Source organism: Lissotriton helveticus, chromosome 3_2 (assembly GCF_964261635.1).
Source record: "Lissotriton helveticus chromosome 3_2, aLisHel1.1, whole genome shotgun sequence".
Lineage (NCBI taxonomy): Eukaryota > Metazoa > Chordata > Amphibia > Caudata > Salamandridae > Lissotriton > Lissotriton helveticus.
The window spans coordinates 498628717-498650299 of record NC_136062.1 but is presented as its reverse complement, the minus strand read 5'-3'; the positions used below and the strand labels follow the sequence as shown (position 1 = coordinate 498650299).

The window sequence follows — 21583 nt, the reverse complement described above, 5'->3', positions numbered from 1 at the left end:
TATTAATGAGATCTGCACCCGGGGTGTATTAATGAGATGTGCACCCCAGGTGTATTAATGAGATGTGCACCCGGGGTGTATTAATGAGATCTGCACCAGGGGTGTATTAATGAGATGTGCACCCGGGGTGTATTAATGAGATGTGCACCCGGGGTGTATTAATGAGATGTGCACCAGGGGTGTATTAATGAGATGTGCACCAGGGGTGTATTAATGAGATGTGCACCAGGGGTGTATTAATGAGATGTGCACCCGGGGTGTATTAATGAGATGTGCACCCGGGGTGTATTAATGAGATGTGCACCCGGGGTGTATTAATGAGATGTGCACCAGGGGTGTATTAATGAGATGTGCACCCGGGTGTATTAATGAGATGTGCACCCGGGGTGTATTAATGAGATGTGCACCAGGGGTGTATTAATGAGATCTGCACCCGGGGTGTATTAATGAGATGTGCACCCGGGGTGTATTAATGAGATGTGCACCAGGGGTGTATTAATGACATCTGCACCCGGGGTGTATTAATGAGATGTGCACCCGGGGTGTATTAATGAGATGTGCACCCGGGGTGTATTAATGAGATGTGCACCCGGGGTGTATTAATGAGAAGTGCACCCGGGGTGTATTAATGAGATGTGCACCCGGGGTGTATTAATGAGATGTGCACCCGGGGTGTATTAATGAGATGTGCACCCGGGGTGTATTAATGAGATGTGCACCAGGGGTGTATTAATGAGATGTGCACCAGGGGTGTATTAATGAGATGTGCACCCGGGGTGTATTAATGAGATGTGCACCCGGGGTGTATTAATGAGATGTGCACCCAGGGTGTATTAATGAGATGTGCACCAGGGGTGTATTAATGAGATGTGCACCAGGGGTGTATTAATGAGATGTGCACCAGGGGTGTATTAATGAGATGTGCACCCGGGGTGTATTAATGAGATGTGCACCAGGGGTGTATTAATGAGCTGTGCACCAGGGGTGTATGAATGAGATGTGCACCCGGGGTGTATTAATGAGATCTGCACCCGGGGTGTATTAATGAGATGTGCACCCGGGGTGTATTAATGAGATGTGCACCAGGGGTGTATTAATGAGATGTGCACCAGGGGTGTATTAATGAGATGTGCACCAGGGGTGTATTAATGAGATGTGCACCAGGGGTGTATTAATGAGATGTGCACCAGGGGTGTATTAATGAGATCTGCACCCGGGGTGTATTAATGAGATGTGCACCCGGGGTGTATTAATGAGATGTCCACCAAGGATGTATTAATGAGATGTGCACCCGGGGTGTATTAATGAGATGTGCACCAAGGATGTATTAATGAGATGTGCACCCGGGGTGTATTAATGAGATGTGCACCAGGGGTGTATTAATGAGATGTGCACCAGGGGTGTATTAATGAGATCTGCACCCGGGGTGTATTAATGAGATGTGCACCCGGGGTGTATTAATGAGATGTGCACCAAGGATGTATTAATGAGATGTGCACCCGGGGTGTATTAATAAGATGTGCACCAAGGATGTATTAATGAGATGTGCACCCGGGGTGTATTAATGAGATGTGCACCAGGGGTGTATTAATGAGCTGTGCACCAGGGGTGTATTAATGAGCTGTGCACCAGGGGTGTATTAATGAGCTGTGCACCAGGGGTGTATTAATGAGATGTGCACCCGGGGTGTATTAATGAGATGTGCACCCAGGGTGTATTAATGAGATCTGCACCCGGGGTGTATTAATGAGATGTGCACCAGGGGTGTATTAATGAGATGTGCACCAGGGGTGTATTAATGAGATGTGCACCCGGGGTGTATTAATGAGATGTGCACCAGGGGTGTATTAATGAGATGTGCACCAAGGATGTATTAATGATGTCTGCACCAGGGGTGTATTAATGAGATGTGCACCAGGGGTGTATTAATGAGATGTGCACCAGGGGTGTATTAATGAGATGTGCACCAAGGATGTATTAATGATGTCTGCACCCGGGGTGTATTAATGAGATGTGCACCAGGGGTGTATTAATGAGATGTGCACCAGGGGTGTATTAATGAGATGTGCACCCGGGGTGTATTAATGAGATGTGCACCCAGGGTGTATTAATGAGATCTGCACCCGGGGTGTATTAATGAGATGTGCACCAGGGGTGTATTAATGAGATGTGCACCCGGGGTGTATTAATGAGATGTGCACCAGGGGTGTATTAATGAGATGTGCACCCGGGGTGTATTAATGAGATCTGCACCAGGGGTGTATTAATGAGATGTGCACCCGGGGTGTATTAATGAGATCTGCACCCGGGGTGTATTAATGAGATGTGCACCCGGGGTGTATTAATGAGATGTGCACCCGGGGTGTATTAATGAGATCTGCACCCGGGGTGTATTAATGAGATGTGCACCCGGGGTGTATTAATGAGATGTGCACCCCAGGTGTATTAATGAGATGTGCACCCGGGGTGTATTAATGAGATGTGCACCAGGGGTGTATTAATGAGATGTGCACCCGGGGTGTATTAATGAGATCTGCACCAGGGGTGTATTAATGAGATGTGCACCCGGGGTGTATTAATGAGATCTGCACCCGGGGTGTATTAATGAGATGTGCACCCGGGGTGTATTAATGAGATCTGCACCCGGGGTGTATTAATGAGATGTGCACCCGGGGTGTATTAATGAGATGTGCACCCGGGGTGTATTAATGAGATGTGCACCAGGGGTGTATTAATGAGATGTGCACCCGGGGTGTATTAATGAGATCTGCACCCGGGGTGTATTAATGAGATGTGCACCCGGGGTGTATTAATGAGATGTGCACCCCAGGTGTATTAATGAGATGTGCACCCGGGGTGTATTAATGAGATGTGCACCCCAGGTGTATTAATGAGATGTGCACCCGGGGTGTATTAATGAGATGTGCACCAGGGGTGTATTAATGAGATGTGCACCCGGGGTGTATTAATGAGATCTGCACCAGGGGTGTATTAATGAGATGTGCACCCGGGGTGTATTAATGAGATCTGCACCCGGGGTGTATTAATGAGATGTGCACCCGGGGTGTATTAATGAGATCTGCACCCGGGGTGTATTAATGAGATGTGCACCCGGGGTGTATTAATGAGATGTGCACCCGGGGTGTATTAATGAGATGTGCACCCCAGGTGTATTAATGAGATGTGCACCCGGGGTGTATTAATGAGATGTGCACCAGGGGTGTAATAATGAGATGTGCACCCGGGGTGTATTAATGAGATGTGCACCCCAGGTGTATTAATGAGATGTGCACCCGGGGTGTATTAATGAGATCTGCACCAGGGGTGTATTAATGAGATGTGCACCCGGGGTGTATTAATGAGATGTGCACCAGGGGTGTATTAATGAGATGTGCACCCGGGGTGTATTAATGAGATGTGCACCCGGGGTGTATTAATGAGATGTGCACCAGGGGTGTATTAATGAGATGTGCACCAGGGGTGTATTAATGAGATGTTCACCCGGGGTGTATTAATGAGATGTGCACCCAGGGTGTATTAATGAGATCTGCACCCAGGGTGTATTAATGAGATGTGCACCAGGGGTGTAATAATGAGATGTGCACCAGGGGTGTATTAATAGGATTCCTAAACTATCTTTAATACAAATGCATTGTTTATGATGAACAAAGCAAGAAACAGGTCATCTCCATCAAAGTAACTTCATTAAAATAAATTCAGTAATGCCCAGAGCTCGAACAACAAATGTCACTAAATCGTTCCATAATTCCAAGGCAAAGCTGAAAGAACACGTTCAGTTTCTGGAGCATCTTTGGGGCATATCAGCAAGGGCCGGCGATAATTATCGCTCATCGCTCTTAGCACGAGGATAATTATCACCGGCTATCGCTGGATTTTATCGCTGCGATAGCGTGATATCAGCAACGCTTATCTCAAAAGCAATACAATTCCAAGCGCAAGCTGCCGAAAGTGCGATCATCGCTGGAAATCCAGCGATAATCGCACAACGTTTGGCGATAGCTTGATGATACGGCAGGGCAGACTCAGCCATCATGTCCACCTTCCATTGGATATAACGGCCAAGTCAGAGTGAAAGCAGGCGTAAGGAAAGTAGCGATAACTTAGGTTAGCGCTACTTTTCTTATCGCTCTGCAGTTCAGCGTGCAGCGTGTTAATTGGCGATATGTCAGTTAACGGCATTTCTCACGTTATTTAGGTGTGGAACGCCCACTTTGCATCTCATTAGAGATGCAAAGGGAGGCGTAGGGAAGAAGGGTGCTAACATGCGATTATGCATGTTAGCAGCCTCTTGTTAATAGAGATATAGCTTTATCTCCGCTCTTTGGGGCTTTTAAAGCCAAAGAAGCAGAGATAAAGCCTTGTTAATATGCCCTTTGAGTTTCCAAAATGTGGGCAGTTTCCAAGGGACATATTAGCAAGCAAATGCGATAATTATCGCAAAATGTCCTTACCGTGTTTTTTTTAATCGCCTTCTGTTGCTGGAGTACATCGCCCTGTTAGCGGCGTATTATCAACATGCCGCTAACAGACGATGTAAAATCAAGCAATAGGGAGATAGCGGGAGAAATCCTGCGGAAAAAAATAGTGATAAGAAAAAGCTTGCTAATATGCAAGTGTGTTCTTATCCCAACAATCCACCTCCCATTGAAAGTAGGTCTCAGTAAACTTTTTTCTAGGCGTTAAGTAATTGCGATAAGCACGCTTAGCGCTTGTTTCTTTATAGCTTCGCTGGTCCTGGGCCGCATTGCTAATAGGGCGATGTTGTGTTAGCGACTGTTTTCATTATGTCTAGGTGAGGAATGCCTACCCTGCATGTCATTAGCGATCTCTATCGCTGACATGCGAGGCGTAAGGAAAACGGCCGCTAACGCTAGGAAGCTTAGCGCTAAAGCAGCTTAGCGCTTGCTTGATGATAGTGCGATAAAATTATCGCTGCTTTTCGTTCGAAAACGGACGCTAAAGCGGCGATCATTTTATCGCGGGGGCCTTGATGATACGCCCCCAAGTGTGTTGTGACTGTTTCACAGACGCCTGATGTACGAGGGTTTTAATCCCTTCTGTATCACTTTCCCCTCATCAAAGATGTCTTTCTTGAATGAATAAAATCCCTCAGAATCGGCCCTCATACAAACAACCACAGGCACGGGTACAAACCTGGACTCAATGTCCGACAGAGAAATGTCGCTCAGGCTCGGGTTCGAGACATCTCGTCCAAGTTGTGACAACTTCTGACAAATTCCTTTTTGCAGAATTTCCTTGAGTTCTACCAAGCAAGACACAAACTGCGGAGAAGAGACAGAAGAGGCGGACATTAATACAATTATTATGATTATTGTTTCACCACTGCAAATACTGCTAGTGGTGTACAGTAAACTCCTTCCATGCAACTCAAACACACAGGCCTTATAATGATGATGATGATGATTTGGTATTTGTTAAGCGCTCGAATGCCGAGGCGTCTTGGCGCTGGTTGTAGTATACAGAACAGAAGCGTCGCGAAAAGTTTTAGATCCTAGAAAACAGCCATGTTTTCAGCTCCTTCCTAAACATACATAGGTTAGGCTGGAGTCGAAGTGTCGATGGCATCTTATTCCATAGCTTGGCAGCACAGAAAGACATGGAGCGCCCCTCCCCCCACCTTGTCTTCCGAATTTTTGGAACACCGACAAAAGCAAGCGTAGTAGATCTGAGTGATCTAGTGGATGAATACCGAGGGAACAATTTCTGTATCTCCCCGGAAATTCCTCCGTAGAGAGCCTTATGTACCAAGCAAAGGGGCTTAAAACCAACCCGTTGCTGTACTGGAAGCCAGTGTAAAGACCTAATAGCGTCTGACGTAGAGCGGCCTTTAGGAATATTCATAAGCAGTCTGGCTGCTGCATTTTGCAACGATTGCAACTTACTGCTCTGCGCTTTATCAATCCCTACGAAGAGCGCGTTGCAATAATCAATCTTAGAAAGAAAAAGTGCAACTACAACAGTCTATCCTGCTAAGAGTACCAAGTCTCACACCGCCCAGTGTTCAACCAGCTATCCTGCTAAGAGTACCAAGTCTCACACCGCCCAGTGTTCAACCAGCTATCCTGCTAAGAGTACCAAGTCTCACACCGCCCAGTGTTCGACCAGCTATCCTGCTAAGAGTACCAAGTCTCACACCGCCCAGTGTTCAACCAGCTATCCTGCTAAGAGTACCAAGTCTCACACCGCCCAGTGTTCAACCAGCTATCCTGCTAAGAGTACCAAGTCTCACACCGCCCAGTGTTCAACCAGCTATCCTGCTAAGAGTACCAAGTCTCACACCGCCCAGTGTTCAACCAGCTATCCTGCTAAGAGTACCAAGTCTCACACCGCCCAGTGTTCGACCAGCTATCCTGCTAAGAGTGCCAAGTCTCACACCGCCCAGTGTTCAACCAGCTATCCTGCTAAGAGTACCAAGTCTCACACCGCCCAGTGTTCGACCAGCTATCCTGCTAAGAGTACCAAGTCTCACACCGCCCAGTGTTCAACCAGCTATCCTGCTAAGAGTACCAAGTCTCACACCGCCCAGTGTTCGACCAGCTATCCTGCTAAGAGTGCCAAGTCTCACACCGCCCAGTGTTCGACCAGCTATCCTGCTAAGAGTACCAAGTCTCACACCGCCCAGTGTTCGACCAGCTATCCTGCTAAGAGTGCCAAGTCTCACACCGCCCAGTGTTCGACCAGCTATCCTGCTAAGAGTACCAAGTCTCACACCGCCCAGTGTTCGACCAGCTATCCTGCTAAGAGTACCAAGTCTCACACCGCCCAGTGTTCAACCAGCTATCCTGCTAAGAGTACCAAGTCTCACACCGCCCAGTGTTCGACCAGCTATCCTGCTAAGAGTGCCAAGTCTCACACCGCCCAGTGTTCGACCAGCTATCCTGCTAAGAGTACCAAGTCTCACACCGCCCAGTGTTCGACCAGCTATCCTGCTAAGAGTGCCAAGTCTCACACCGCCCAGTGTTCGACCAGCTATCCTGCTAAGAGTACCAAGTCTCACACCGCCCAGTGTTCGACCAGCTATCCTGCTAAGAGTACCAAGTCTCACACCGCCCAGTGTTCAACCAGCTATCCTGCTAAGAGTACCAAGTCTCACACCGCCCAGTGTTCAACCAGCTATCCTGCTAAGAGTACCAAGTCTCACACCGCCCAGTGTTCAACCAGCTATCCTGCTAAGAGTACCAAGTCTCACACCGCCCAGTGTTCAACCAGCTATCCTGCTAAGAGTACCAAGTCTCACACCGCCCAGTGTTCGACCAGCTATCCTGCTAAGAGTGCCAAGTCTCACACCGCCCAGTGTTCAACCAGCTATCCTGCTAAGAGTACCAAGTCTCACACCGCCCAGTGTTCGACCAGCTATCCTGCTAAGAGTACCAAGTCTCACACCGCCCAGTGTTCAACCAGCTATCCTGCTAAGAGTACCAAGTCTCACACCGCCCAGTGTTCGACCAGCTATCCTGCTAAGAGTGCCAAGTCTCACACCGCCCAGTGTTCGACCAGCTATCCTGCTAAGAGTACCAAGTCTCACACCGCCCAGTGTTCGACCAGCTATCCTGCTAAGAGTGCCAAGTCTCACACCGCCCAGTGTTCGACCAGCTATCCTGCTAAGAGTGCCAAGTCTCACACCGCCCAGTGTTCGACCAGCTATCCTGCTAAGAGTGCCAAGTCTCACACCGCCCAGTGTTCAACCAGCTATCCTGCTAAGAGTACCAAGTCTCACACCGCCCAGTGTTCAACCAGCTATCCTGCTAAGAGTACCAAGTCTCACACCGCCCAGTGTTCGACCAGCTATCCTGCTAAGAGTACCAAGTCTCACACCGCCCAGTGTTCGACCAGCTATCCTGCTAAGAGTACCCAGTCTCACACCGCCCAGTGTTCGACCAGCTATCCTGCTAAGAGTACCAAGTCTCACACCGCCCAGTGTTCGACCAGCTATCCTGCTAAGAGTACCAAGTCTCACACCGCTCAGTGTTCGACCAGCTATCCTGCTAAGAGTACCAAGTCTCACACCGCCCAGTGTTCAACCAGCTATCCTGCTAAGAGTACCAAGTCTCACACCGCCCAGTGCTCAACCCGCTATCCTGCTAAGAGTACCAAGTCTCACACCGCCCAGTGTTCAACCAGCTATCCTGCTAAGAGTGCCAAGTCTCACACCGCCCAGTGTTCAACCAGCTATCCTGCTAAGAGTACCAAGTCTCACACCGCCCAGTGTTCGACCAGCTATCCTGCTAAGAGTACCAAGTCTCACACCGCCCAGTGTTCGACCAGCTATCCTGCTAAGAGTACCAAGTCTCACACCGCCCAGTGTTCAACCAGCTATCCTGCTAAGAGTACCAAGTCTCACACCGCCCAGTGTTCAACCAGCTATCCTGCTAAGAGTGCCAAGTCTCACACCGCCCAGTGTTCAACCAGCTATCCTGCTAAGAGTACCAAGTCTCACACCGCCCAGTGTTCGACCAGCTATCCTGCTAAGAGTACCAAGTCTCACACCGCCCAGTGTTCGACCAGCTATCCTGCTAAGAGTACCAAGTCTCACACCGCCCAGTGTTCGACCAGCTATCCTGCTAAGAGTACCAAGTCTCACACCGCCCAGTGTTCGACCAGCTATCCTGCTAAGAGTACCAAGTCTCACACCGCCCAGTGTTCGACCAGCTATCCTGCTAAGAGTACCAAGTCTCACACCGCCCAGTGCTCGACCAGCTATCCTGCTAAGAGTGCCAAGTCTCACACCGCCCAGTGTTCAACCAGCTATCCTGCTAAGAGTACCAAGTCTCACACCGCCCAGTGTTCGACCCGCTATCCTGCTAAGAGTGCCAAGTCTCACACCGCCCAGTGTTCAACCAGCTATCCTGCTAAGAGTACCAAGTCTCACACCGCCCAGTGTTCGACCAGCTATCCTGCTAAGAGTACCAAGTCTCACACCGCCCAGTGTTCAACCAGCTATCCTGCTAAGAGTGCCAAGTCTCACACCGCCCAGTGTTCAACCAGCTATCCTGCTAAGAGTACCAAGTCTCACACCGCCCAGTGTTCGACCAGCTATCCTGCTAAGAGTACCAAGTCTCACACCGCCCAGTGTTCGACCAGCTATCCTGCTAAGAGTGCCAAGTCTCACACCGCCCAGTGTTCAACCAGCTATCCTGCTAGGAGTGCCAAGTCTCACACCGCCCAGTGTTCAACCAGCTATCCTGCTAAGAGTGCCAAGTCTCACACCGCCCAGTGTTCAACCAGCTATCCTGCTAAGAGTGCCAAGTCTCACACCGCCCAGTGTTCGACCAGCTATCCTTCTAAGAGTACCAAGTCTCACACCGCCCAGTGTTCGACCAGCTATCCTGCTAAGAGTACCAAGTCTCACACCGCCCAGTGTTCGACCAGCTATCCTGCTAAGAGTACCAAGTCTCACACCGCCCAGTGCTCGACCAGCTATCCTGCTAAGAGTGCCAAGTCTCACACCGCCCAGTGTTCAACCAGCTATCCTGCTAAGAGTACCAAGTCTCACACCGCCCAGTGTTCGACCCGCTATCCTGCTAAGAGTGCCAAGTCTCACACCGCCCAGTGTTCAACCAGCTATCCTGCTAAGAGTACCAAGTCTCACACCGCCCAGTGTTCGACCAGCTATCCTGCTAAGAGTACCAAGTCTCACACCGCCCAGTGTTCAACCAGCTATCCTGCTAAGAGTGCCAAGTCTCACACCGCCCAGTGTTCAACCAGCTATCCTGCTAAGAGTACCAAGTCTCACACCGCCCAGTGTTCGACCAGCTATCCTGCTAAGAGTACCAAGTCTCACACCGCCCAGTGTTCAACCAGCTATCCTGCTAAGAGTGCCAAGTCTCACACCGCCCAGTGTTCAACCAGCTATCCTGCTAAGAGTGCCAAGTCTCACACCGCCCAGTGTTCAACCAGCTATCCTGCTAAGAGTACCAAGTCTCACACCGCCCAGTGTTCGACCCGCTATCCTGCTAAGAGTACCAAGTCTCACACCGCCCAGTGTTCGACCCGCTATCCTGCTAAGAGTACCAAGTCTCACACCGCCCAGTGTTCAACCAGCTATCCTGCTAAGAGTACCAAGTCTCACACCGCCCAGTGTTCGACCAGCTATCCTGCTAAGAGTACCAAGTCTCACACCGCCCAGTGTTCGACCAGCTATCCTGCTAAGAGTACCAAGTCTCACACCGCCCAGTGTTCGACCAGCTATCCTGCTAAGAGTACCAAGTCTCACACCGCCCAGTGTTCGACCAGCTATCCTGCTAAGAGTGCCAAGTCTCACACCGCCCAGTGTTCGACCAGCTATCCTGCTAAGAGTGCCAAGTCTCACACCGCCCAGTGTTCAACCAGCTATCCTGCTAAGAGTACCAAGTCTCACACCGCCCAGTGTTCGACCAGCTATCCTGCTAAGAGTGCCAAGTCTCACACCGCCCAGTGTTCAACCAGCTATCCTGCTAAGAGTACCAAGTCTCACACCGCCCAGTGTTCGACCAGCTATCCTGCTAAGAGTACCAAGTCTCACACCGCCCAGTGTTCAACCAGCTATCCTGCTAAGAGTGCCAAGTCTCACACCGCCCAGTGTTCGACCAGCTATCCTGCTAAGAGTACCCAGTCTCACACCGCCCAGTGTTCGACCAGCTATCCTGCTAAGAGTACCAAGTCTCACACCGCCCAGTGTTCGACCAGCTATCCTGCTAAGAGTACCAAGTCTCACACCGCCCAGTGTTCGACCAGCTATCCTGCTAAGAGTGCCAAGTCTCATACCGCCCAGTGCTCGACCAGCTATCCTGCTAAGAGTGCCAAGTCTCACACCGCTCAGTGTTCGACCAGCTATCCTGCTAAGAGTACCAAGTCTCACACCGCCCAGTGTTCAACCAGCTATCCTGCTAAGAGTGCCAAGTCTCACACCGCCCAGTGTTCGACCAGCTATCCTGCTAAGAGTACCAAGTCTCACACCGCCCAGTGTTCGACCAGCTATCCTGCTAAGAGTGCCAAGTCTCATACCGCCCAGTGTTCGACCAGCTATCCTGCTAAGAGTACCAAGTCTCACACCGCCCAGTGTTCAACCAGCTATCCTGCTAAGAGTGCCAAGTCTCACACCGCCCAGTGTTCGACCAGCTATCCTGCTAAGAGTACCAAGTCTCACACCGCCCAGTGTTCGACCAGCTATCCTGCTAAGAGTACCAAGTCTCACACCGCCCAGTGTTCGACCAGCTATCCTGCTAAGAGTGCCAAGTCTCATACCGCCCAGTGCTCGACCAGCTATCCTGCTAAGAGTGCCAAGTCTCACACCGCTCAGTGTTCGACCAGCTATCCTGCTAAGAGTACCAAGTCTCACACCGCCCAGTGTTCGACCAGCTATCCTGCTAAGAGTGCCAAGTCTCACACCGCCCAGTGTTCAACCAGCTATCCTGCTAAGAGTACCAAGTCTCACACCGCCCAGTGTTCAACCAGCTATCCTGCTAAGAGTACCAAGTCTCACACCGCCCAGTGTTCGACCAGCTATCCTGCTAAGAGTACCAAGTCTCACACCGCCCAGTGTTCAACCAGCTATCCTGCTAAGAGTACCAAGTCTCACACCGCCCAGTGTTCAACCAGCTATCCTGCTAAGAGTACCAAGTCTCACACCGCCCAGTGTTCAACCAGCTATCCTGCTAAGAGTACCAAGTCTCACACCGCCCAGTGTTCAACCAGCTATCCTGCTAAGAGTACCAAGTCTCACACCGCCCAGTGTTCAACCAGCTATCCTGCTAAGAGTACCAAGTCTCACACCGCCCAGTGTTCAACCAGCTATCCTGCTAAGAGTACCAAGTCTCACACCGCCCAGTGTTCGACCAGCTATCCTGCTAAGAGTACCAAGTCTCACACCGCCCAGTGTTCAACCAGCTATCCTGCTAAGAGTACCAAGTCTCACACCGCCCAGTGTTCGACCAGCTATCCTTCTAGGAGTACCAAGTCTCACACCGCCCAGTGTTCGACCAGCTATCCTGCTAAGAGTGCCAAGTCTCACACCGCCCAGTGTTCGACCAGCTATCCTTCTAGGAGTACCAAGTCTCACACCGCCCAGTGTTCGACCAGCTATCCTGCTAAGAGTACCAAGTCTCACACCGCCCAGTGTTCGACCAGCTATCCTGCTAAGAGTACCAAGTCTCACACCGCCCAGTGTTCAACCAGCTATCCTGCTAAGAGTACCAAGTCTCACACCGCCCAGTGTTCGACCAGCTATCCTGCTAAGAGTACCAAGTCTCACACCGCCCAGTGTTCGACCAGCTATCCTGCTAAGAGTGCCAAGTCTCATACCGCCCAGTGTTCGACCAGCTATCCTGCTAAGAGTACCAAGTCTCACACCGCCCAGTGTTCGACCAGCTATCCTGCTAAGAGTACCAAGTCTCACACCGCCCAGTGTTCGACCAGCTATCCTGCTAAGAGTACCAAGTCTCACACCGCCCAGTGTTCGACCCGCTATCCTGCTAAGAGTGCCAAGTCTCACACCGCCCAGTGTTCGACCAGCTATCCTTCTAGGAGTACCAAGTCTCACACCGCCCAGTGTTCGACCAGCTATCCTGCTAAGAGTACCAAGTCTCACACCGCCCAGTGTTCGACCAGCTATCCTGCTAAGAGTACCAAGTCTCACACCGCCCAGTGCTCAACCAGCTATCCTGCTAAGAGTGCCAAGTCTCACACCGCCCAGTGTTCGACCAGCTATCCTGCTAAGAGTGCCAAGTCTCACACCGCCCAGTGTTCAACCAGCTATCCTGCTAAGAGTACCAAGTCTCACACCGCCCAGTGTTCGACCAGCTATCCTGCTAAGAGTACCAAGTCTCACACCGCCCAGTGTTCAACCAGCTATCCTGCTAAGAGTACCAAGTCTCACACCGCCCAGTGTTCGACCAGCTATCCTGCTAGGAGTACCAAGTCTCACACCGCCCAGTGTTCAACCAGCTATCCTGCTAAGAGTACCAAGTCTCACACCGCCCAGTGTTCAACCAGCTATCCTGCTAAGAGTACCAAGTCTCACACCGCCCAGTGTTCGACCAGCTATCCTGCTAGGAGTACCAAGTCTCACACCGCCCAGTGTTCAACCAGCTATCCTGCTAAGAGTACCAAGTCTCACACCGCCCAGTGTTCAACCAGCTATCCTGCTAAGAGTGCCAAGTCTCATACCGCCCAGTGTTCGACCAGCTATCCTGCTAAGAGTACCAAGTCTCACACCGCCCAGTGTTCGACCAGCTATCCTGCTAAGAGTGCCAAGTCTCATACCGCCCAGTGTTCGACCAGCTATCCTGCTAAGAGTACCAAGTCTCACACCGCCCAGTGTTCGACCAGCTATCCTGCTAAGAGTACCAAGTCTCACACCGCCCAGTGTTCAACCAGCTATCCTTCTAGGAGTACCAAGTCTCACACCGCCCAGTGTTCGACCCGCTATCCTGCTAAGAGTGCCAAGTCTCACACCGCCCAGTGTTCGACCAGCTATCCTGCTAAGAGTGCCAAGTCTCATACCGCCCAGTGTTCGACCAGCTATCCTGCTAAGAGTACCAAGTCTCACACCGCCCAGTGTTCAACCAGCTATCCTTCTAGGAGTACCAAGTCTCACACCGCCCAGTGTTCGACCCGCTATCCTGCTAAGAGTACCAAGTCTCACACTGCCCAGTGTTCGACCAGCTATCCTGCTAAGAGTGCCAAGTCTCACACCGCCCAGTGTTCAACCAGCTATCCTGCTAAGAGTACCAAGTCTCACACCGCCCAGTGTTCGACCAGCTATCCTGCTAAGAGTACCAAGTCTCACACCGCCCAGTGTTCAACCAGCTATCCTGCTAAGAGTACCAAGTCTCACACCGCCCAGTGTTCGACCAGCTATCCTGCTAGGAGTACCAAGTCTCACACCGCCCAGTGTTCAACCAGCTATCCTGCTAAGAGTACCAAGTCTCACACCGCCCAGTGTTCAACCAGCTATCCTGCTAAGAGTACCAAGTCTCACACCGCCCAGTGTTCGACCAGCTATCCTGCTAGGAGTACCAAGTCTCACACCGCCCAGTGTTCGACCAGCTATCCTTCTAAGAGTACCAAGTCTCACACCGCCCAGTGTTCGACCAGCTATCCTGCTAAGAGTGCCAAGTCTCATACCGCCCAGTGTTCGACCAGCTATCCTGCTAAGAGTGCCAAGTCTCATACCGCCCAGTGTTCGACCAGCTATCCTGCTAAGAGTGCCAAGTCTCATACCGCCCAGTGTTCGACCAGCTATCCTGCTAAGAGTACCAAGTCTCACACCGCCCAGTGTTCGACCAGCTATCCTTCTAAGAGTACCAAGTCTCACACCGCCCAGTGTTCAACCAGCTATCCTGCTAAGAGTACCAAGTCTCACACCGCCCAGTGTTCGACCAGCTATCCTGCTAAGAGTGCCAAGTCTCATACCGCCCAGTGTTCGACCAGCTATCCTGCTAAGAGTGCCAAGTCTCATACCGCTCAGTGTTCAACCAGCTATCCTGCTAAGAGTGCCAAGTCTCACACCGCCCAGTGTTCGACCCGCTATCCTGCTAAGAGTACCAAGTCTCACACCGCCCAGTGTTCGACCAGCTATCCTGCTAAGAGTACCAAGTCTCACACCGCCCAGTGTTCAACCAGCTATCCTGCTAAGAGTACCAAGTCTCACACCGCCCAGTGTTCGACCAGCTATCCTGCTAAGAGTACCAAGTCTCACACCGCCCAGTGTTCAACCAGCTATCCTGCTAAGAGTACCAAGTCTCACACCGCCCAGTGTTCGACCAGCTATCCTGCTAAGAGTACCAAGTCTCACACCGCCCAGTGTTCGACCAGCTATCCTGCTAAGAGTACCAAGTCTCACACCGCCCAGTGTTCGACCAGCTATCCTGCTAAGAGTACCAAGTCTCACACCGCCCAGTGTTCGACCAGCTATCCTGCTAAGAGTACCAAGTCTCACACCGCCCAGTGTTCGACCAGCTATCCTGCTAAGAGTACCAAGTCTCACACCGCCCAGTGTTCAACCAGCTATCCTGCTAAGAGTACCAAGTCTCACACCGCCCAGTGTTCGACCAGCTATCCTGCTAAGAGTACCAAGTCTCACACCGCCCAGTGTTCGACCAGCTATCCTGCTAAGAGTACCAAGTCTCACACCGCCCAGTGTTCGACCAGCTATCCTGCTAAGAGTACCAAGTCTCACACCGCCCAGTGTTCAACCAGCTATCCTGCTAAGAGTACCAAGTCTCACACCGCCCAGTGTTCGACCAGCTATCCTGCTAAGAGTACCAAGTCTCACACCGCCCAGTGTTCGACCAGCTATCCTGCTAAGAGTACCAAGTCTCACACCGCCCAGTGCTCAACCAGCTATCCTGCTAAGAGTGCCAAGTCTCACACCGCCCAGTGTTCGACCAGCTATCCTTCTAGGAGTACCAAGTCTCACACCGCCCAGTGTTCGACCAGCTATCCTGCTAAGAGTACCAAGTCTCACACCGCCCAGTGTTCGACCAGCTATCCTGCTAAGAGTACCAAGTCTCACACCGCCCAGTGTTCAACCAGCTATCCTGCTAAGAGTACCAAGTCTCACACCGCCCAGTGTTCGACCAGCTATCCTGCTAAGAGTACCAAGTCTCACACCGCCCAGTGTTCGACCAGCTATCCTGCTAAGAGTACCAAGTCTCACACCGCCCAGTGCTCAACCAGCTATCCTGCTAAGAGTGCCAAGTCTCACACCGCCCAGTGTTCGACCAGCTATCCTTCTAGGAGTACCAAGTCTCACACCGCCCAGTGTTCGACCAGCTATCCTTCTAGGAGTACCAAGTCTCACACCGCCCAGTGTTCGACCCGCTATCCTGCAAAGAGTACCAAGTCTCACACCGCCCAGTGTTCAACCAGCTATCCTGCTAAGAGTGCCAAGTCTCACACCGCCCAGTGTTCAACCCGCTATCCTGCTAAGAGTGCCAAGTCTCACACCGCTCAGTGTTCGACCCGCTATCCTGCTAGGAGTACCAAGTCTCACACCGCCCAGTGTTCGACCCGCTATCCTGTGCTGCCAGTCTTCAGGTACTCCAGGAATAGAGCTATAAAACCTGCAGGGATTCATTCTTCGCTGCCTCTGTAACAGCGCAGACCTTGCGTTTCAAGCCTTAGGGTAAAGTCCAGTTTACTGGTGTCAATTCTGCTCTCTGCCCAGTTGGATACATCTCCCCCCTGAACCTTGGCCCTGCCCTGCATCGGTTCTCATATTCCCGTCTCATCTTGTTGACTGTGATCTATTTTTCCAGAATGGTTTCTCCATGGCTCACTGGTGTAATGTCAGAAACCTCCTAGAAACCTCCTCTGTTTGATGGGGTTTGTCCCTTGGACTGGGTGTTAATCAGAGTCCTTCGACCTCCTCTGTGCACACGGGTTGGAGGGGAAGACCCTGGCCAGCTGGACGTCCATCATAGGCCCCTAGTGATGAGCATTACAATGTATTTATCGCACGTCTCACCTTGGAGCTGTCCGGATCGCAATAGTCCAACAGGGTGTCGCAGAAGTGGTGGCCCATAGACTTCAGATCCTCGGTGGTAAAATGGGTGCCCTTCTTAGCTCCTGGAAGAAAATAAAAGAGTTACCGTCCGGTGGAGGCCTCGGTCCAAGCACTCAGACTGAGTATTCTGCAAACACTTCCAAGCACTGCTTCTCCTCCCTGAAAGTCTCTCTCGATCCAGGAGGGTGAGGCTTTCAGAGAGGAGTTCAGACTCAGGGACTCAGGGTCCTGCTCAGCAGGACGGCGGAACTCTCTGTCTCTGCAAACAGAACAACTGCACGACTCGGCTCCTTGACGTTTGGAGTGCTGGGAGAACAACAATATGTTTGATCAAAGTGTCTTTGCATTTAAATACCTGTACAGCTGCTAGAAGGAACACATCCAATAAATAGTATATCAATATGCTTACATATAATGTACAGCTACGATCCTGTACCCCAGTGGGTTCAGACACGCAGCTGAGATGCAATGAGACGTTTGAACAGTGCAAAACCCTAACTTAATCAGCGACACAATATGAACATTAACAGAAGGGCTCACGTTTCACATAGTTAAATGTAAATGTCAAGGTATTTGTAGAGCGCACTGCCACCAAGCGGTTTCCTGGCACTATTACTCATACCGCTGTGGAACCCCTCCTGGCTTTCCCTGTGAAGTGTCCACTCCTGGGCACCCCCAGGGTGCAGCCAGGCATCCCAGCGCTGTGGGGGCCGTTGTGGAGATTAAGCAAGCTATTGCCCAGAGTCACAGAGTGGGGCCCGTGATTAGAATAGGCACCGAGGCGGGAATTGTCAGGTCCGAGGAAATTGAGCCCAAGACCCGCCGAGGCGGGAATTGAACCCTGGTACTGGACCAGAACTCTGCATCAGGGTCTGCCGCTCTAACCATTGAGCCACACTCCTCCTTAAAGCCTTTTCAGATGTTCATTTGGACACTATTGAATGGTGGTGACAAGGGAGATGTTTTGTGCTCATTTATTCCCCTCAAGAAAGAGAGGACGAGGGCCTGGTTTAGATCTTGGTGGCATGGATACTCAGTCGCAGCGGCGGTGAGGTATCCAGACCGCCAGATTTACACGTGGATGGATCTTTGGTTTAATCACGGCAGAGACTATTCCGTCTCTGCAGTGATTAAGGCCCTAAGGAGAAAGGGCAGTCGGAAACCACCCCTAATTTAGATGGGTGGAGTTAGAGGTCACTTTTCGCTGCCCGTCACTGCCAGGACAATCCTGGCTGGAATGGGCAGTGAACATTTCTAAATGCTCTCTCTTTGCCATTGGCGATAACTCCCATAGTGAGGGGAACACTCTATTTCTTATTTTCAAAAACAAAATCCCGCTTCTGTGGCAGGGGTTCCTGAAAATGCTTTAGAAATGACCGCCAGCTTGACTGTCATTTCTAAATTTGACGGGCGGAGTAGTCACGGCTGGCAGAAGTTCAGTCCTCTGACAGGCCAGCGTAGATTACTACGTCTGCCAGATTATAAATCGGACCCTTAACTCCAAGGCAAAGGTGCACTCAAAGCCTCTGGTCATGTACAAAGCACCTATAGCAGCAGCTTTGCCTTTTACTTGTGACCAGAGACTAACACAAGAGGAGTTGGATGAAACTCTGATCTGCTGCTCTCTGAAGTCTTTCAGGAGGCACAAAAAGTAGAGTTAGCCAGATGTTAGACACCTGCAGGAGGTTTGCAAGAGGATTTTTTTGAAAGTGTGATAGTTGCTCTTTAGTGACTCTGGAAGGCTCCTAAGAGGGATTGGGTAATAGTCCAATTTGGTGATCTCTCTCTCTCTCTAGAGTCGCGCACAAGGAGTTCGTTGGGAGTAAGAGTTTATAATCTCTGACACTCCCAGAAGACACAAAAGAGGAGTTAGCTGGAAGTAAGAGTTTATAATCTCTGACACTTCCAGAGAGACACACAAGAGGAGTTAGCTGGAAGTATGAGTCTATAATCTCTGACATTCCCAGAAGCCACACCAGAGGAGTTCGCTGGAAGTACAAGTTTATTATCTCTGACACTCCCAGAAGACACACAAGAGGAGTTAGCTGGAAGTAAGAGTTTATAATCTCCGACACTCCCAGAAGACACAAAAGAGGAGTGTTAGAAAGGCGAACCCGGGGGAGGCAGAAGGTGTCTGACTGACCACCCCAAGGTCTACCCCTCCTTCCAATATATACAGCAGATCCAGAGATCTGGAAAGTCTCGTGGCAAGGGCAAGGTAGCGGGACAGTCTTATCGATGGTCGGTTGCAACGGGACCCTACGCACAGCTCTCAATCCTCGAGCTGGGGGGTTCCGGAAGGTTGGGCCGCGGCAGCGCCAGCAGGCTCCAGGATGGGTCAGCGAGCGTGGACCGCGGCAGCGCCAGCAGGCTCCAAGATGATTCAGCGAGTGTGGACCGCGGCAGTGCCAGCAGGCTCCAAGATGATTCAGCGAGTGTGGAGCGCGGCAGTGCCAGCAGGTTCCGAGATGGTTGAGCGAGTGTGGACCGCGGCAGCGCCAGCAGGTTCCCAGATGGTTCAGCGAGTGTGGACCGCGGCAGCGCCAGCAGGTTCCCAGATGGTTCAGCGAGTGTGGACCGCGGCAGCGCCAGCAGGTTCCGAGATGGTTCAGCGAGTGTGGACCGCGGCAGCGCCCGCAGGTTCCCAGATGGTTCAGCGAGTGTGGACCGCGGCAGCGCCAGCAGGTTCCCAGATGGTTCAGCGAGTGTGGACCGCGGCAGCGCCAGCCGGTTCCAAGATGGTTACAGCAAAGATGGACCGCGGCAGCGCCAGCAGGCTCCAGGTAGAACAGCAAGGTGAGTTCTTCTCAGGGTCAGCCGTGACAGCGTCAGCCGGGCTTCTCGACTCCGGGATACAACTCCCGTCCTACTCCGGGGCTGGCCCAGATATAGGTCTGGAGTCCTTTGATGTCCGGACCCTCTCGCCTGGGGGTCAGAGGGGCCGGGATGATGGTGTCCAGACACCCAGCAGGGGGGTGGAGCCGGAGACCAGGGAGGCCGGAGGGTGATCGAAACCAGGCATCCGGGGATGGTTGGAGAGCCATCGAAACTCCCCTCTTCTTGTCTCTGGTGGAGTGGCCACTCTACCACCCGGAGGGTGCTTGGTGCCTCGATGGCGGGCTCGCTGGGGCCGTGGCCGCGGCTGGTCCGGGACCACGTGTCTGTGACGTGATGGGCCCAAGATGGCGTTGGGCCTGGAATGAGGGTCCGGGGTGGGCACCGGACCGGTAATGCTGGGGCGGCCCGAGGGTGCCGTGTCAGTGGTTGTGGGCCGCCGGGTGGCGGATCTGGTGGTTTGGAGGGCGTGCAGAGGTGTGCCCGAGGCCGACCCGGGCTGGATGGAGGGCCGATGTCGTCCGGGGCCCGCCATGCGGGAGGGGTAGGACCACGCCACGAGGCTGGGTCCAACACGCGTCCCCCCCAGCTGAAGGCAGGGGAGAGTCACCCATCTTCTTGGGGATTCTCCTCGCCAAGGCGGAAGAATCTGGAGAGGCCGTCAGCGTTGGCGTGGTTGTTGCCAGGGCAATGCTCCACGGTGAAGTTCATCCCTTGGAGGGAGATGGACCAACGTAGCAACTTCGGGTTCTTGCCCCGCATCTGCATCAACCACCGCAGGGGCCGGTGGTCGGTCTGTACTCGGAAGTGGGTGCCGAAGAGGTAGGGCCGGAGCTTCTTTAGGGCCCATACGACGGCGAATGCTTCCCTCTCGATGGTGCTCCATCGTTGTTCTCGGGCCAGCAGGCGCCGGCTGATGAAGGCCACAGGAAGGTCAACTCCGTCAGAGTTCATTTGGGACAGTACGGCCCCAATGCCGTGTTCCGAGGCGTCAGTTTGGACGATGAACTCCGGCTGTAGTCGGGGGCCTGGAGCACCGGGGCGGAGCACATGGCAGTCTTTAGTGTCTCAAAGGCTACTTGGCACTCGGGGGTCCAGTGCACCTTCGGGGGTAGTCTCTTGGAGGTTAGTTCTGTGAGGGGCCCCACAATGCTCCCATAGTCCTTTATGAACCGTCGATAGTATCCAGTGAGCCCCAGGAAGGCTAGGACGGCGGTCTGGGTGACGGGGGCTCCCAGGCCTGGATGGCGTCGATCTTGGGTTGAAGGGGAGCCACTTGGCCGCTCCCCACTTGGTGTCCCAGATTGGTCACGGACCCTTGACCGATCTGGCACTTGCTGGCTTTTATTGTTAGTCCGGCCCGTTGGAGGGCCGTCAGGACCTTCCAGAGGTGGGTCAGGTGCTCGTCCCAACAGAGGCTGTACACCACAATATCGTCCAGATAGGCGGCACTGAACTCTTCCAGCCCTGCCAGCACCTGATTCACTAGTCTCTGGAAGGTGGCCGGAGCATTCTTCATGCCGAAGGGCATCACGTTGAAGTGGAAGTGGCCATCGGGGGTCGAGAAAGCGGATCGTTCTTGTGCCCCTGGCGTGAGGCCGATTTGCCAGTATCCGGCCGTGAGGTCGAAGGTGCTGAGGTACCTGGCGGCTCCCAGGCGATCGATCAGTTCATCCGCTCGGGGAATGGGATGGGCGTCGGTCCTGGTGACGGCATTCAGTCCCCGGTAGTCGACACAGAACCGCAGCTCCGGGGGTACCCCGGGGGCGGCGGCTTTAGGGACCAGGACGACGGGACTGGCCCATGGACTGTCTGAAGGTTCGACTACCCCTAGGGCTAGCATCTTGGAAACTTCGGCTTGGATGCAGGCCCGGACTCGGTCAGGGACTCGGTAGGCTCGGTGCCGCACGGGCGGACTGTCCCCGGTGTCGACGTCGTGGACACACCACTGGGTGACTCCGGGGGTGAGGGAAAAGTTCGCAAATTGACCCAGCAGTTCCTGGCAGTCCTGGCGCTGTTTGGGTGTCAGCGCGGGAGAGAGGGAGACTCCCTCGACGGAGCCATCTATCTCGGAGGTGCTCAGGAGGTCTGGTAGAGGCTCGGAGTCGTCCTCTGCTCCGTCATCGGTAGCCAACAACAGGCTCAGTTCGGTGCGGACAAAGTGGGGCTTGAGCCGGTTGGCGTGTAGGACCCGGAGGGGGTTCCGGGGGGACTCCATGT

The 21583-nt window shown here is 52.6% G+C and overlaps 1 protein-coding gene across 1 annotated transcript in view; it reads right to left on the bottom strand.

Moving 5' to 3' along the window:
- The window catches only part of AGBL2 (AGBL carboxypeptidase 2), a 350584-nt gene that overhangs the window by 215056 nt on the left and 113945 nt on the right, over positions 1–21583 (bottom strand). Inside the window, exons 5-6 of the mRNA XM_078684573.1 lie at positions 16490–16590; positions 5176–5303 (exon numbers count right to left, since the gene is read on the bottom strand). Of these exons, the coding sequence (XP_078540699.1) occupies positions 5176–5303; positions 16490–16590 (229 nt within the window). The remainder of the gene's footprint in view (positions 1–5175; positions 5304–16489; positions 16591–21583) is intronic.